Below are 18,158 nucleotides of genomic sequence, written 5' to 3'. Positions count from 1 at the left end.
TGTAAATTCTATGATATGCCATTGATTTAATTTTCAGCCCTCTTCCAGGTGATGCAAAACCTATGAAAGCGAAATGACCCAGGCTTGAAACAAAGACCATCACCAAGGCCAATCACATCCACTTTCATCAGCCGCACCCAACCCCCCCAAAAGCCTTATACACACTTTGAAACTTAATTGATCTGGTGTCCTTCACCCTTCAGGACCACCAACCCACACAACCTTTGCTACCTATATCCTGTACTGCACAAAGTACTGCTCATCCATCACCCCAATCATCAGTTACCTACGCGGACTTCCCTTCTGCCATCATACAAATTAAAATTCTAGTTCACATCTTGGAATTCCTCTATGGCTTTGTCACAACCCACCTCTGCAATCTACTCCAGCCTCGTTATCAGCACACTTTCATGCTCCAATCCTGGCCTTCCATGTAAAACCCACATTACCACAGCAGATGATGCACAAAAGCCAACATAACAAAAACCCCGACTAATCATGCCTACCATATCCACCAAAATTTAAAAAAAAGATAACTGTAATGACAAACAAAATAAACTAACCCCCCACCCCCTCAAGTGATGGTGACTAATTCCTCAAAATAGGTAATGAATGGCTGCCACCTCCGGTAGAGCCCTTCAACCGACCCTCTAATGGTGATTTGACTTTCTACAGATACAAGAATTCTCCCAACCATACTGAGGCGCTGGGCGGAGAAGACCTCCATCCCAGCAGAACCTGCCTCCGGGCAATCAGAGAGGGGAAGACAAGGACATCTGCCTTCATTCACATCTGCAGCCCCTGCAAGTCCAACACCCCAAAAAGGCCACCATAGGACAAGGCTCCAGTTCGATATTCAGGTCCGACAGGCTGCAGCATCTTCGCCAGTTCCGCACCAACATCCTGACATATTCAAACATGGCGACCTTCCCATCAAGTCACGATTCTCCTTGGCCCACTTCAGGACTCGCTTCTTCTCCTGAAAGGTGGGAATCTGGCCATTACCGCTCATGGTGGCTCATCCACCCAAGGCTTTGCCGCAGTGTTCGATGGGCCCTATCCAACACAGGAGGGTATGCAAGTACACCCCCCCACAGAAACTTTAGTATGCAGTTGGATTCACCCTCTGACAACGCCATGACCCTGAGGTTTGGTCTCCTCAACCGATTCTCCAAGTCATCCACTTTCGCCCAAGATTCTCATTCTTTTCTGCCACCATCGTGATCTCAGCCTCCAGCGAGGCGATTTGGTTGCTGTGCTTCGGCAAGGTTTAGATTATCATAGAATTTACAGTGCAGGAGGCCATTCGGCCCATCGAGTCTGCACCGGCTCTTGGAAAGAGCACCCTACCCAAGGTCAACACCTCCACCCTATCCCCATAACCCAGTAACCCCACCCAACACTAAGGGCAATTTTGGACACGAAGGGCAATCTATCAGGGCAACTATAATAAGGGCAACTACTGGTGCCCCCGCCGCCATCTACCCTGCTGAGATGCGACGTGAAGCCTCCGAGTCGGTTGAGGAATTTCCACCCGCAGACTTCTTAGTCGTGGTCTTTTTGACATATTTCCACACTAGGGCCCCTCTACTTTAAAAAGTAAAGTAATCAATTATTTTTTTTTCTAATTAAGGGGCAGTTTTATCGTGGCCAATCCACCTATCCTGCACAACTTTGTGCTGAGGTTGAGACCCATGCGACACGGAGAATGTGCAAACGTCACATGGACAGTGACCCGGGGCCGGGATCGAACCAGAGTTCTCGGCACCAGGAAGAGATTAACCACCCAAAAACTCTGGGAACTAGGCAAAAAGGGCCAAAATACAAGTACCCTGGCGAGAGCTACCTAATACACGACCTTCTCCAAATGTCGTCAGCAGAAGTCGCAGGTGTCCATGACATATAATGTCACCACCAAATGCAACTGGTTTGGAACAGAATTTCAGAACAATTTTCCTACAATACACTAAGCAGCAGAACCGCAAATTGAATATATTTTAGATATGCAGGTCCATACCCAGTAATTAATTGTATGCTAGTAAACGAGAACTGCTACAGTAATATAGCTTGAGTGTTGCAAGCAGGGTCTTGGCAGCTTGGCTGTTCATTTAGCACTGATGATCTTCCAACAGAAGTTCAGAACTTGTAGGCTCCAAAGATTTGTGCAACCAAGGTATTAGGCTACCGCCCAGTTTGTGAATGTTTCTCCAGTAATGAAGGAACTGCATTAATCAACAGGAAGATTTTTTTTGTTGAAACTGCAATCCACTTCTTCAAAGGGACAACAGGATGCAGATTTTTAATGAGCTAAAATGTGCTTGAGAGTATAACTACCAACGTACAAGGAGCCAACATGAAAAATCAGCTTATCTATCCATTGTGTTCCAGGAAGTAAAAGGGGTTTAATCCTTCTGGCGGAATTGCAAGTAGCCTCCCTCACTACAGAGCAGCTCAGTTTATAAAGCATGCCAAACATTTTAAGAAAACTAAGAATTTTTTTCTGACATGTCAAAAGGGCATGCTGCCTGCATTGTCTCCTTTTCCTGGTGTACAGTATTGCAGTTAATTCATTCCCACACACCAAGGGTAATAAAATGAATCACCCATAATTTCCCCTTCCGTATTAACAATCCAGTTTAATTTCTACAGAAAGGCTTTCTTTTGTTCTATCGTAAACTCTAGCTATTCAAATTATGTAAAATCAAAGACAGAAGTTTTGATTGTTATCAGCAAATGAGTTAGGAAAAAGATTTTGTTTTAGATACTAATTAGATCATATACAGTAAAGGCTTCATTACTTTATTGAAACAGACCATGTGTGTTTACTTGCTCATTAGCATTCCATATAGTCAGTTTCATGTATTTTGCTTCGGTTACACATACTTCAAATTGATTAACCAATAGCCAAATTCTCCATGATCCTTAGTTCTGCCAAGCATATCTAGTCTTGATGTGTAGATTACAAGGGGTTGCAGTCTCAGACACTTGGTAGGCCATTTAGGACTGAGATGAGGAGAAACCTCTGAACCTGTGGAATTCTCTATCACAGAAGGCCATGGAGGCCAAGTCACTGAATATATTTAAGAAGGAAATAGATAAGATTTCTAGTCTCTGAAGGCTTCAAGGGGTATAGGCAGAGCATGGGAGTATGGTGTTGAGATAGAGGATCGGCTATAATCACATTGAATGGCAGAGCACTCGAAAGGCCAAATAGCCTATTCCTGCTCCTATCTTCTATGTCTCTATTGTGCAGATTTTGTCACAGCCTATTCTTTCTTTCATTCCATCACTTCATCAGTTGATTCCATAAAACGAATAGTGGAGATAAAATAGACAACTATAATATTTCATATAAAACCTGTGTTGAAAACTCATGCCATAAAGGGCAGCAGTCATTGTTACAATGTTGCTATATGAATTAGCAAAAAGGGAGCTATACTCCAGTGCATTCCTTCTTTTAAAAAAAAAATATATTTTATTAAAGTTTTTCGATCAAAAAGAATTTTCCATTTTTACAACTTTGTAACAAAATGTACATTGACTGTTATTTAAACAATATATTAAACTAACAACAAGTGCAGAAAAAGAAGAAAAGAGAAATAATAATACTGAAAAAATAAATATAAACAACTAGCATGGAAAGAAAGAAAAGAACAAAAAACCCAAACACCGAATACAACCCCCCCCACCCCTCCCCGGGTTGCTGCTGCTGCCTTTCCTATTTTCCCCTCATCACTCTGCGAGATAGTCAAGGAACGGTTGCCACCGCCTGGTGAACCCTTGAGCCGAACCTCTTAGTGCGTATTTTATTCGCTCCAATTTTATAAACCCTGCCATGTCGTTTATCCAGGCCTCCACGCCCGGGGGTTTGGCTTCTTTCCACACAAGTAGAATCCTTCGCCGGGCTACAAGGGACGCAAAGGCCAAAACATCGGCCTCTCTCGCCTCCTGCACTCCCGGCTCGTCTGCAACCCCAAATATAGCTAACCCCCAGCCTGGTTCGACCCGGACCCCCCACCACCTTTGAGATCACTCTTGCCACACCCACCCAGAACCCATGCAATACCGGACATGACCAAAACATGTGGGTGTGGTTCGCCGGGCTTCCCGCGCACCTCCTGCACCTATCCTCCACTCCAAAAAATCTACTCAGCCTTGCTCCCGTCATATGTGCCCTGTGTAGAACCTTGAATTGGATCAGGCTAAGCCTGGCACACAAGGACGAGGAATTTACCCTACTTAGGGCATCTGCCCACAGCCCCTCCTCAATCTCTTCCCCCAGCTCCTCCTCCCATTTACCCTTCAGCTCCTCTACCATCGTCTCCCCCTCATCTCTCAGTTCCCTGTATATATCGGACACTTTACCTTCACCGACCAATGCCCCCAAAATCACTCTGTCCTGGATCCCTTGCGCCGGGAGCTGCGGAAATTCCCTCACCTGTTGCCTCGCAAATGCACTCACTTGCATATATCGGAAGGTATTCCCAGGTTGCAACCCGTATTTTTCTACCAATGCTCCCAAACTCGCGAACGTCCCGACAAGAACAAGTCCTTCAACTTCCCAATTCCTGCTCGCTGCCAAGATTGGAATCCCCCATCTATCCTCCCCGGGACGAACCTGTGATTGTTCCTTATCGGGGACCACACCGAGGCACCCGTCACTCCCCTATGTCGTCTCCACTGCCCCCAAATCTTCAAAGTCGCCACCACTACTGGGTTTGTGGTGTATTTTTTCGGGGGGGGGGGGGGGGGACGGTAACGGCGCCATCGCCAGTGCTTTTAAACTTGTTCCTTTACAGGACGCCATCTCCAGCCGTTTCCACGCCGCCCCTTCTTCTTCCCTCATCCACTTACATATCATAGGCACGTTGGCGGCCCAATAATAGTCACTCAGACTCGGCAGTGCCAATCTCCCTCTGTCCCTACTGCGCTGCAGGAACCCCCTCTTTACCCTCGGGGTCTTTCCAGCCCACACAAAGCTCATAATACTCCTGTCCACTTTCTTGAAAAAGGCCTTTGTAATCAGTATGGGGAGGCACTGAACACGAAAAGAAACCTCGGGAGGACCACCATTTTAACCGCCTGTACTCTGCCCGCCAATGACAGGGGCACCATGTCCCACCTCTTAAAGTCCTCCCCCATTTGCTCTACCAGTCGCGTCAAGTTAAGTTTATGCAAGGTTCCCGGCCACCTGGATCCCTAGATATCGAAAATCCCTTGCTACTCTCCTCAGCGGCAGATCGTCTATCCCCCTGCCCTGTTCCCCGGGGTGCATCACAAAAAGTTCACTCTTTCCCATATTCAATTTATATCCCGAGAACTCTCCAAACTCCCGGAGTGTCTGCATTATCTCTGGCATCCCCTCCACTGGGTCCGCCACATATAGCAGCAAGTCATCCGCATATAATGACACCCGATGTTCCTCTCCTCCTCGGAGCACCCCCCTCCACTTCTTAGAGCCCCTCAGCGCTATGGCCAATGGCTCGATTGCCAACGCGAACAGTAACGGGGACAGGGGGCACCCCTGTCTTGTGCCCCTATGTAATCGGAAATAGTCGGATCGTTGCCACGCTTGCCACCGGGGCCCCGTACAGGAGCTGAACCCATCTGATGAACTCCTCTTCAAATCCTAATCTCTTCAGTACCTCCCACAGGTAGTCCCACTCCACTCTATCAAATGCCTTCTCTGCATCCATCGCCACCACTATCTCCGCCTCCCCCTCCGGTGGGGGCATCATCATCACCCCCAGCAACCTTCGCATATTGGCATTCAATTGCCTCCCTTTAACAAGCCCTGTCTGGTCGTCATGTACCACCCCTGGGACACAGTCCTCTATCCTTGTCGCCATCACTTTGGCCAGTAACTTGGCATCTACATTTAGGAGGGCGATGGGCCTGTATGACCCGCACTGCAGCGGGTCTTTGTCTCGTTTCAGGATCAACGATATCGTCGCCTCCGACATTGTCGGGGGTAGTGTTCCCCTTTCCTTAGCCTCATTGAAGGTTCTCGTCAGGAGTGGGGCCAGTAGGTCCACATATTGCCTGTAAAATACCACCGGGAACCCATCTGGTCCCGGGGCCTTTCCTGCCTGCATGTTCCCAATTCCTTTAATCACCTCCTCCACCTCAATCTGCGCTCCCAAACCTGCCACCTCCTGCTCCTCAACCCTCGGGAACTCCAGCTGGTCCAGGAAGTGTATCATTCCCTCTTTCCCCTCCGGGGGTTGGGACTTATACAGCCTCTCATAAAATGACTTAAACACCCCATTCACCCTCCCCGCTCTCTGCTCCATCCTTCCCTCCCCGTCCCTAACTCCTCCGATCTCTCTCGCCGCCCCCCTCTTCCTAAGTTGTTGGGCCAGCAATCGGCTCGCCTTTTCCCCATATTCGTATTGTATTCCCTGTGCCTTCCTCCACTGCGTCTCCGCCTTACCCGTGGTCAGCAGGTCAAACTCCGTCTGTAGTCTCCGTCTTTCCCTGTATAGGCCTTCATCCGGGGCCTCCGCATATTGCCTATCCACCCTCAGAATCTCCCCAATCAGTCTCTTCCTTTCTTTACCCTCTTGTTTCCCCGTGGGCTCTTATGGAAATCAGCTCTCCCCTAACCACCGCCTTCAGCGCCTCCCATACTACTCCCACCTGGACCGCTCCATCATCATTGACCTCGAGGTATCTTTCAATACACCCCCTCACCCTTCCACATACCCCCTCGTCCGCCAACAGTCCCATGTCTAATCTCCAAAGTGGGCGCTGCTCCTTCTCCTCTCCTAGATCCAGATCCATCCAATGTGGGGCGTGATCTGAAACGGCTGTAGCCGAATATTCCGTTCCTACCAGTTTCGGAATCAGCGCCCTTCCTAGGACAAAAAAGTCTATCCGGGAGTATACTTTATGGACGTGGGAGAAGAAGGAAAACTCTTTACTCCTCGGTCTAGCGAATCTCCAGGGATCTACTCCTCCCATCTGCTCCATAAACCCCTTAAGCACCTTGGCCGCTGCCGGCCTCCTCCCGGTCCTAGATCTGGACCGGTCCAGCCCTGGGTCCAGCACTGTGTTGAAGTCCCCCCCCCCCATTACCAAATTTCCCATCTCTAGGTCCGGGATGCGCCCCAACATACGCTTCATAAAACCCGCGTCATCCCAGTTCGGGGCATATACGTTCACCAGCACCACTGCCTCACCTTGCAATCTGCCACTCACCATCACGTACCTGCCCCCACTGTCCACCACTATGGTCTTGGCCTCAAACGATACCCGTTTCCCCACCAGTATTGCCACCCCTCTATTTTTCATATCTAAGCCGGAGTGGAATACCTATCCCACCCATCCTTTCCTTAATCTGACCCGATCCGCCAATTTCAGGTGCGTCTCCTGAAGCATAACCACATCCGCCTTCAGTCTCTTTAGGTGCGCAAATACCCTTGCCCTCTTAAACGGCCTATTCAGCCCTCTCACATTCCACGTGATCACACGGGTTGGGGGGCCCTTTACCCCCCCCCCATCGTCGACTAGCCATCCCCTTTTTTAAACCAGTTCCTCACCCGGGTCCCACGCACCCGTTTGTCCCCCAGACGGCGCCCTCCCGTCCCATCCCGTATCAGCTCCCCCTTACCCTCAGCAGCAGCAACCCAGTTAATCATCCCCCCCCCCCCCCCCCCCTCCCGCTAGATTCCCTTCTAGCTTGATTGCTCCCCCCATATTGCTTCCGGGAGTCAGCAAACTCTGGCTGACCTCGGCTTCCCCCGTTTACCCTTGGCCTCCCTGCGTGTGAGACCCCCTTCCTTCCTGCACCCACTTTTCCCGCCGCAATTTCCATAGCGTGGGAAAAAACCCCGCGCTTCCCTCTCGGCCCAGCCCCTAGTGGCGCAGCTCCCTCTCCCCTTCCCTACCGGCGCCCCCATTTCTTCGTGAGTCCCCCCCTCAGGGGGGAGGGGGGGGGAGGAGAACAATTCTCTAGTCTAACATTTTTACAGATAAACCCTCCTCCTCTTCCCCCCCCCCCCCCTTTGCATTTCTTTGCCACCACCTCGCTACTTCTTTCCAAACATCAATTCCTCAAATCTAGTCCAACTTCTCTTCTTGAATAAATGTCCACGCCTCCTCTGCCGTCTCGAAGTAGTGGTGTTTGCCCTGGTGTGTAACCCACAGTCTTGCCGGCTGCAGCATTCCAAATTTTACTTTCTTCCTGTGGAGCACCGTCTTGGCCCGATTGAAACTCGCCCTCCTTCTCGCCACCTCCGCACTCCAATCCTGATACACGCGGATCACCGCGTTCTCCCACCTGCTGCTCCGTGTCTTTTTCGCCCATCTCAGAACCATCTCCCTGTCCTTGTAGCGGTGGAATCTCACCACTATTGCTCGCGGTATTTCCCCTGCCTTTGGTCTTCTCATGAGGACCCGGTATGCTCCCTCCACTTCCAGGGGGCCCGTCGGGGCCTCAGCTCCCATTAAAGTATGGAGCATCGTACTCACATACGCCCCAACATCAGCTCCCTCTGTCCCTTAGGGAAGACCCAAGATCCTTAGATTCTTTCTCCTCGAGCTATTTTCCAGGGCTTCCAGCCTTTCTATGCACCTCTTATGTAGTGCCTCGTGCGTCTCCGTCTTCACCACCAAGCCCTGTATCTCGTCTTCCTTCTCGGCTGCCTTTGCCTTCACTCCACGGAGCTCCATCGTCTCATTTTGCGTCTCCTTCAATCCCTCAATCGCCAGCAACATCGGCGCCAGCACCTCCTTCTTGAGCTCCTCCACACATCGTCGGAGGAGCTCCTGCTGTTCCGGGCCCCATACCATCTGGGCTCCCTCAGCCGCCATCTTGCTTCTCCCTTCTCTTCTCTGCCGCTGCTCCAGAGGATCCTCCGCAATCTGGCCACTACTATTGCTTCTTTCCATCCACACCCGGGGGGGGACTCCTTCCTTTGTCGCCTCACACTGGGTTTGGCCGTACAAAATTTCCGTTGGGGCTCCCGATAAGAGCCCAAAAGTCCGTTGAAACGGGAGGTGCCGAAACGTGCGGCTTAGCTGGTCATCGCCGCAACCGGAAGTCCCAGTGCATTCCTTCTTGAACACTCAAGACTATGCCACTTAAATATGCCACATTTCCCAACGATTCATAATTTTGAGGAAAGCTGGATGACGCTATGGTTGGATTAAGCCTCGAGAAATTATAGAGTTGCAAAATAATCTCAATTGCATAAAAACAGTCAGCAAGTTGTAGGCATAAACTGACAATACAAGAGCAGCAATGCCAGATTAATTTGGATAAGGTTTGAGTAAAAATAATTGGGGGTGCACGGGGAGAAGGTGACAAATAATTGAATATATACTAATTTTCTGCAGGGTGATAATATATTTGGTTTTGAGATTCTACTCACCTTTAAATAAGCCATGGTAAGCAGGGGTAGCAGTGTAAACGGAACAAGGTACAGGAGTGCAGGTTGGGCAGCCCGGTGAATTCTGGATGCTACAGTGGCTGTCAGAAGACCTAAATTATAAGAGATTGTCAGAAAACGTACATGCTCTAAACACATTACCATGGAAGATTTACTATTGCATTATAAGGTACATCTATCCCTCATTTACTACTCTTGATATTTTCCTCAAAAGTGTACTGAACAAAAACTGCTAAATGAAAATCACTTTCTCATAAAAAGGTCAAATAATGGTGGGTTATGTTTTTGACCTATGACTTTTACATTAAAAACCTATTAGCTGCTTTGAACCTACCTGGCCCAAAAATCCTCTTACTAATTCTTCATAATTTACAATTTGAATTATTTAACGTGTTTCCTGCTCACTGCATCCCACCTCTAACTTGCTGACTCTCCCACTCACAACTTCCCTCACCTCTTACTCGCTTCCGTTCCCCCCCCCATCTAGTGCACAAAATAATCTGCAATTTGTTAAGCAGTCAGGTTCACAATGTGGCACATTTGTGTTTACTGGAATCTACATATGTTAATACACAGAGCCCTGTTCTTTGCAGATAGACAGAACATGTACACACATTACGCCTGTTTCAACTGAACAAAATAATTGACAGCCATTTGCTGGCTCATTCCTTGGGGCAATCAGTGCCTTGACTACTCAGTCAAGCTGTCTGGTTTAAATTTTGACCATTGCTTTGCAGCTAACTGTCAGTCACCATCAACTAGTGCATTCTCCATGGCAACATCTCTACCAATCAGCACTCTCCTCTCATACAGTATAAATTAGTTGTTCTCCCCTACTTTGAATTCTTGCGAGTGTCCTGATGGATGCAAGTTGAAAAGCTTGACAAAATATGTCTCTTTCTTTCAGCAGTGACAATTAATTGACAATGAAATTCCTTCATTGACTCTTTCAGTGAAGTACCAGCCTCGATATTAGATAAAATCTTAGTGCGGCTTGAATCCATGAGCTAGTGACCCGAGACACATCTACACCTAGCCAAATTTAAATAAAAAACTCCTCCAAACAAGTGACACAGGAAAAGTTGTGGGGTATTTGAGGTCAATAATAACCCAAGCTTTAGGGGTCAGAGAGACGAACAGATTGATGTTAATTGGTTTAAATAGAATATTTAATTAGATATTTACAGCTTAATACATAAATGAAAGGGGGCATTTTGAACATTGCAAAGCCCTCATATTACTGCCCAGATAAACCTTTGCTACTGGGGAATGATATTTTAAAAAGTAATTTACTTTTATTTTCCTTGAATTACTTCCACTTACCTATGAAGTAACCAATCAAGGTGCAGTGGAAGTACGACACCTTTTGCATACGGCCGGGTACATTGGGAGGGATCGCCTCGCTGTTAGATATTTTCTTATAGTTGTCATATCGAAGCACGAAGCATAACAGAAGCCCTGGCATGACAATGTCTCCAATTCCCAGCATAGAAAAGTGGGTGCCTGTGGAACTGTACAAATAAATGGGTAAAGGATGTTCAATACCTTCCAACTCATCACACAAAAGCTCCACCTTGTATAATTTAACCTACTCAGGTAGTTACGAATCTTAAGGCCAAGCATAATTTAAAAAATTTGGTATAAAGGATTGATATTCGTAACCTCTTAATATAATATAATTAATTTTAGCAACAAGCTACTGCTAAACTGAAAATCTGTCAACTGCTTAAACAATATTATTCTGCAATAATGAATGTGTTAAAACAGATTTGTGCTTGGGCACAAGGAAGTAAAAACAGGTGGGTTTGATGAAAATGAACAGATCTTTTGAATACATGCAACTTAAATTTTAGATGAGTGGATCACCAACATTCACCAGGCATAATAATGATGTCCATTGGCAGACATCAGAAAATTTTGAAACAAGTATCTGCGTTGGAAGCTGTACAGTCATGCTAACTTTCGATATTGTGAGGGACTAAGAACTCACACTGCATATTTTAATAAAATATATATAGATATGCTCATTTCTATTGTTTAAATTTCAAAACTGAACAAAGACCTTTAAAACGGCTGAACCTGTATTGGGCTGTGACTCCCAAACAAATAAAGTTACTTGGTAGTTTCGTGGAAATTCGTACCTCTTTATCTCAGAGGAGCCACTGATGACCCCTTGTGGAATGCAGCCCAGCTTCAAAGAGGATTATACACAGAGCATCTACATTTAATAACCCATGCTGGCCAGAAGATGGATTGTCTTCTAAAAATAAGGCCTCACAAAATTCCAAGGCTTCCTAATGACGGAGACATTTAACAGTCTCAAGAATCCAGACGATGAATAAACATCCTTTGCCAAAGATGGTGGAGATGCGATAGTCATGTGACATGGGCATCTGGCTGGTGGAACAAAAATATTGCCTTGCTGAACTGTATAACGTATTATGCTGTTTACCGCCTAACTAGCAGCCTCACGGACAAGGAGCTCTGCCCAAGTGGAATACTTGGTCCCCATCTACTTGGCTTCTGTTGGAAGCTCTGTGCTCTCGGCTAGAAGACCCATTCACCTTTGCAAGCCTATCGTGAAGGAATACCTCATTGGACTTTGATTCTCGACTCTGGAATTCATGGGCAGCACGGCGGCGCAGTGGATAGCACTGTTGCCTCACGGCGCTGAGGTCCCAAGTTCGATCACGACTCTGGAGTTTGCACATTCTCCCCGTGATAACGTGGCTTTCTCCCCCACAACCCACAGATGTGCAGGGTAGATGGAATGGCCACACTAAATTGCCCCTTAATTGGTAAAAATGAATTGGGTACTCAAAATTTATTTTTTAAAAAGACTCGAACTCATGTGAACAAATATTTTTTATCTCTGTGCCATAAAACTTCTTTCCACTATCCCTCTCTTTACTTTGACTGCAACCCTCCTTTCCTGTTTTGAATGTGTGCAATAAACTAACACTTTTTTAGTTCATCGTATTTCAAGGTTGTTGTGGGGTTAATAGAAATTTGGACCAAACAAAACCTGAGGAGTTGGGAAAACATCACCACGTATAGAGAGTGAAATAAATCAAAACACCTATTTACACATGGGTGATGGGAGGAGAAATTAGTTCTGTTTAAATTCTGCAATAATGTTATACCTTTAACCTTAAATTTGGGATAGACCAAAATACTGTGAATTTGGAAATAAAATTCACTTTAGCTAGATTCAAAGTTCCTCAAAGTTAGTGGCTGAATGGTAGCACAGTGGCTAGCACTGCAATCTCACAGCGTCAGGGACGCATATTCAATTTCGGCCTTGGGTGCCTATGTGGAGGTGTATGTTCTCCCCGTATCTGCGTAGGCTTCCTCCGGGTGCACTGGTTTCCCCCCCACAGTCCAAAGATGTGATTACGTGGATTGGCCACACCAAATTGCCCCACAGTATCCAAAGAGGCTTACGGGGATAGGACGGGGGGTGTGTGGGTGTGGACCAGAGTAGAATGCTCTTTCTGAGGGTTTGAACAGACTTGATGGGCCGAACTTCTTTCTGCACTGTAGGGATTCTGTGTTGTATGTTCTTAAACTATGTGGGGGAAGACTTTTAATAAGCGAACATCATCTGGCGATAATCATTTACTTCAAGATGAGTTCTTTAGATTTTTGATGGAAAAGTCTGAAAGCAACCATCAGGTTCATTCAGCTAATTCCCCCAATTGTTTTGCAATTCCAATGTTTGCAACTATGGGGAAGTCCGGATTTATAATGATTGCTGGAACCAACTCAGAAACAGAGAATGATTACAACACAGGAGGCCTTTCATCCTGTCGAGTCAAATGATGGTTCTCTGGAAGAGCAATCCAGCTAGTTCCTCTCCTATGCTTAATTTACCATGAAAGCTGCCTCGACCGTTCTCTGGCAGTGCATTCAAGATCATAACCATTCACTGTGAAGTGGTTAGCACTGCTGCCTCACGATACTGAGGACCTGGGTTCGATCCTCACCCTGGGTCACTGTCCATGTTAGCACAATCTCCCCGTGTTTACGTGGGTCTCACCCCCACAACCCAAAGATGTGCAGGGTGGGTGAATTGGCCAAGATGAAATGGCCCTTTAATTGTAAAAAAAACAATTGGGTACTGTAAATTTATGAAAAAAAAATTTCTTCTTTAAGCAGAAAAGCCCCAGCTTCTCAAATCTGTACACACAACTGAAATCTCCTATCCCTCAGCCATTTTGCACACTCTCCAAGATCTTCACATCATCCCTAAAATTTGACATTACAACTATCTTGCATTTGAATCCTATGCCTCTGTAAACAAAGTCCATGATTCTGTATGCTTTTTAAACCGCTTTCTCAAACTGCCCTGCCATCTTCAACAATTTGCACAAATATACCCCCACGTTTCTGTTTCTGCACCCTCTTCAGAATTGTACCCATTAGGCAGAGTTTCCCAACTGGTGTGCCGTGAAGCCTCAACAAGTGTGCCCCAAAATAAGGTTCAAAATGATTAAACATTAATGAAAACAAAGTAAATCTAATCTTCGTTTTCAACTGCGTGCTCAGCATCTCCAAGTCACGATGAACCTTGGGCCCCATGCAAGCACCAGCTGATAATGGGGTGCACATGTGCGGTTTGGATTTTGTTTTAAACATGGATCAGGCACATGCGCATTGGCCTAACCGATGTAAAAAAAATCAGAATCGCACATGTAGCCCTGCTCTTTAAGGTTGATGCACGCACGGTTCAGATTACCAACATAAAACATTCCCAATCGCGTATGTGCAGCCCCTTCCTGGCTAGCACATGTACAGGAGATTCCAAGTTCTTTGGGAATTGGAGATGCTGAACACAAGAGTTAAAGACAAAGGTCCCATACGCCTGCGCAAAAACACAAGGGATCAAAAGCCTGGGAGAAGCGAGAGGTTGAAAAAAAAAAAAGACAGGGAGAGACAAAAAAAAAACGTTCCCAGTAAGTTAAGAAAAGGAGAAACTTGCTCCAATATTATATTTGACATGCAAATGGTGATAAGGCTTTCATTGTAAACATCTTAAACTAGTGAAAATGTTTTTAAATGGTGGCTTGACATTTAGGAGATCTTAGAGACAAAAGGCTTTTGTGAGGGCAGTTCAGTTGGAGAAAATAAGAGGCATGTCTCCAAATTGTTTACAGTATAAAGGTGTGCCATGAAGTAAAAAAGGTTGGGATCCACTGCTTTAGATTATACTGTTTCTCCTCTTTCTGTTCATCAGAATTAATCACTTCAGTGTTAAATTTCAAATCTGTGCTGGCTTTTCTTAATTAATTCACTCATCCAGTTTAGGATTACGGTTTCTAAATGTTTCTCCATAACCAACGTTACGTTGACTGGCCTGTAGTTGCGGAGTTTATTCTTATATCCTTTTCTGAACTAGAGTGCAATATCTACAATTCTCCAGGCCCTGTATCTGAAGAGGATTAGAAGATTATGGCCAGCACCACTGCAACTTCCACCCTTAGTTCTCTCAGAAACTAGATGCATCCCATTTGATCCTCGTGATTTATCTATTTAACCTTTACACTGCCTTCGTCATCAATTTATAGCCTTCTAATATCTCCACTAACTCCTGGTTTCCTGTGATTTTGTCAGTGTCTTCCTCCTCGATAACGACAGATATGAAGACTCATCTGGTAACTCAGCCATTATCCTTTGCCTCCATGTATGGGTCTTCTTTTTGGTCCCTAACCAGCTCCACCTCTCTTCTTACCATCCATCTATCATTTATACGCCCATAGAAGACTTTTGAATTCAGTTTAAGTTAGATACTAGTCTATTTTTAACCTCTCTTTGACCTTTAAAAAAATATACTTATTCAAGCAAAATTTTCATTATGACAAACCAATAATACAACAAATCCCAACACCATATTATGCCTGAAATACACCCACCCACACCCGTCCGCCTCAAAGAAAACAAAACCATAATCAGACTACAAAAAGACAACCCCCCCTGCAAACAGCTGACGGTAACCAGTTCCCTGAAAAAGGGGATGAAGGTCTGCCACCTCGAGGCGAACCCTTCCACCGTCCCCCTCATGGTATACTTAATCTTCTCCAGGTGCAAAGATTCCAACAGGTCCCCCAACCAAGCCTAGGCCTCAAGACGGCACCGATGACCTCCACTCAAGCAGAACTCGCCTCCGGGCTATTAGCGATGTGAAGGATAGGACATCTGCCCTCGTTCCCGTCTGCAGCACCAGTGAGTCCGATACTCCAAAAATGATCTCCAAAGGGCATGGCTCCAGCTGAAAACCTAAAATCCCTGACATTGTATCAAAAAAGGAGACCCAGAAGCAAACAAGCTTGGGGCAAGGCCAAAACCTGTGGTACGATTCGCCAGCCCCCAGTGGCACTGCTCACATCTACCCTTCACCCCCGAGAAGAACCCACTCACACATGCCCGAGTCAGGTAAAACGTGAACTGGATCAGGCTTAACCTCGCACATGAGGATGTGAAGTTGACCATGTAAAGAGCTTCAGTTTCCCCCCCCCCCCCCCCCCCCCCCACCCCCCCCCCCCCCCCCCCCCCCCCCCCCACCCCCCCCCCCACCCCCACCACCACCACACCAGGCCACTCATCTCACCCTCCCTCCCACTTCCTCCAACGATGCCTGCTCTGTTGCCAACCCATAAACATCTGAAAACTTGGGTCTCCCCCAACTCAACCAAGGACAGGACCCTGTCCATAAGCGAAGGAGACAGTACCAGGGGAAATGATGGAAGTGCCTTGCCCTGGGAGCTGGAATTTCTCATAACTCGTGTAGACCAGCAAACCTACTCTCCAAAAACATGTCTCTATACCTCGCCAACTCCTCCCTCATCCATGCCCTAAATGATGAATCTAAACCAGGTGGCACAAACCTATGGATTGGATTTTGTTTCTTGTCACGTGTACCGAGGTACAGTGAAAAGTATTTTTCTGCGAGCAGCTCAACAGGTCATTAAGTACATGAAAAGAAAATGAAAGAAAATACATAATAGGGCAACACAAGGTACACAATATAACTACATAAACACCGGCATCGGGTGAAGCATACAGTGGTGTATGCAGGGTTCCTGCAAATCAGAGCCAGCAACATGGGGCCCAGTTTAAAAAACTGAGTCCAAATCTTGAAAGTGGCTATCAACACCGGGCTCGAGGAGAACTTGGCAGGAGAAAAAGGGAGTGGAACTGTAACCAGGGCATTCAGATTCGACACAATGCATTGAAACCTCCTCCATCTGCCCCCAAATAGAGTCCGGATCCTAGAACACCCCTGCTCCTTATCAATATTTGCCGCCCAGTATCAGCATAACAGATTAGGTAATGCCAACCCCATCGACTGCCTATCCCTTTGCAAAAAAAAGTCCTACGAAGCCGAGGGGTCTTATCAGTCCATACAAAAGTAGATATCAATTTATTAACCCTGCAAAAGAAAGCCTCGAGAAGACTGGGAGACACTGGAACATAAAAACAAAAACATCGTGAGAATATTCTCCGTCTGTATCCTTCCCGCTGAAGGCAAAGGGAGGGAATTCCACCTTTTCAAATTGGCCTTCACCCCATCCCCAAGGTGGCGTCGGAACGTGCCGACTCTCTGCAAGCTCTCCCAAGCAGATCCTCTTTTTACATCCCTTATAATCGTACTAATCTTTTAAAATTTAATTCTAATACTAACATTATCACTAACCTTTCTCTTTTATCTTCCCTTGCAGGTTTGAGGCCCTTGGAGGAGACCTTTTGACCCGACTCGAACTGACCTGGCTGCACTCCTGATGACCCGACCTGAAAGCTAATGAGGCCCAAACCGGATGTGCGGCCCCGACCTTGATTTGGACCCAACCCGGCCTAGGTACCAATGCCAGCCTCCGGACCGCCTGACCCACTCGCTGGAGCACCCGACCTGGCCCCGATCATGAGACCTGTCTTCAGAGAGGCCCACCCGTCCCCAGAGAGGCCCGCCCGTCCCCAGAGAGGCCCGCCCGCCCCCAGAGAGGCCCGCCCGCCCCCAGAGAGGCCCGCCCGCCCCCAGAGAGGCCCGACCTATGGAGGGAACAGAACACGGGACCCAGCCCAACCTGCCTCAGGAAGCCCCTGCCTGCGACCCATGATAAACTTCAGAGAATCGTGAACACAGCCCAGTCCATCACACAAACCTGCCTCCCATCCATTGACTCAATCTACACCTCCCGCTGCCTGAGGAAAGCGGGGAGCATAATCAAAGACACCTCCCACCCGGCTGACACACTCTTCCGACTTCTTCCATTGGGCAGGAGATACAGAAGTCTGAGAACATGCACGAACAGATTCAAAAACAGCTTCTTCCCCGCTGTTACCAGACTCCTAAACGACCCTCTTATGGACTGACCTGATTAATACACTCCCGATGCCTATGTATTTACATTGTGTACCTTGTATTGCCCTATTATGTATTTTCTTTTTCTTTTCATATACTAAATGATCTGTTTGAGCTGCTCGCAGAAAAATACTCTTCACTGTACCTTGGCACACGTGACAATAAACAAATCCAACACTGGAGAAGAAAAAGTTACGTTTATGGAGTGTGGCCCAGCCATGGACCACCGCGATACCGCAAGGTAGTCCTTGGTCGGACGAAACGGCAGCTACCCTCTCTGGGGGTTCACCGGAAAGAATTTACTCTTGTCTAGCTTTCCTGAGCAGCTCCATTATCTCCCCCATATTAGAGAGAGGATCCATAATATATAGCAAATAGCCAGCCGCACTCAAGGACACCCTATGCTC

At 46.9% G+C, this 18,158-nt stretch overlaps 1 protein-coding gene across 4 annotated transcripts in view; it reads right to left on the bottom strand.

Moving 5' to 3' along the window:
• Nucleotides 1-18,158, bottom strand: part of sppl3 (signal peptide peptidase 3) — a 247,765-nt gene that overhangs the window by 3,057 nt on the left and 226,550 nt on the right. For all 4 annotated transcript variants that reach the window (XM_072497308.1, XM_072497328.1, XM_072497323.1 and 1 more), the window contains 2 exons: nucleotides 10,716-10,903; nucleotides 9,375-9,484 (listed from right to left, as the gene is read on the bottom strand). In XM_072497308.1, coding sequence (XP_072353409.1) covers nucleotides 9,375-9,484; nucleotides 10,716-10,903 — 298 coding nt within the window. The remainder of the gene's footprint in view (nucleotides 1-9,374; nucleotides 9,485-10,715; nucleotides 10,904-18,158) is intronic.

The sequence above is a fragment of the Scyliorhinus torazame genome, chromosome 1 (assembly GCF_047496885.1).
Source record: "Scyliorhinus torazame isolate Kashiwa2021f chromosome 1, sScyTor2.1, whole genome shotgun sequence".
Lineage (NCBI taxonomy): Eukaryota > Metazoa > Chordata > Chondrichthyes > Carcharhiniformes > Scyliorhinidae > Scyliorhinus > Scyliorhinus torazame.
This window is presented reverse-complemented; position numbering and strand designations above follow the sequence as displayed.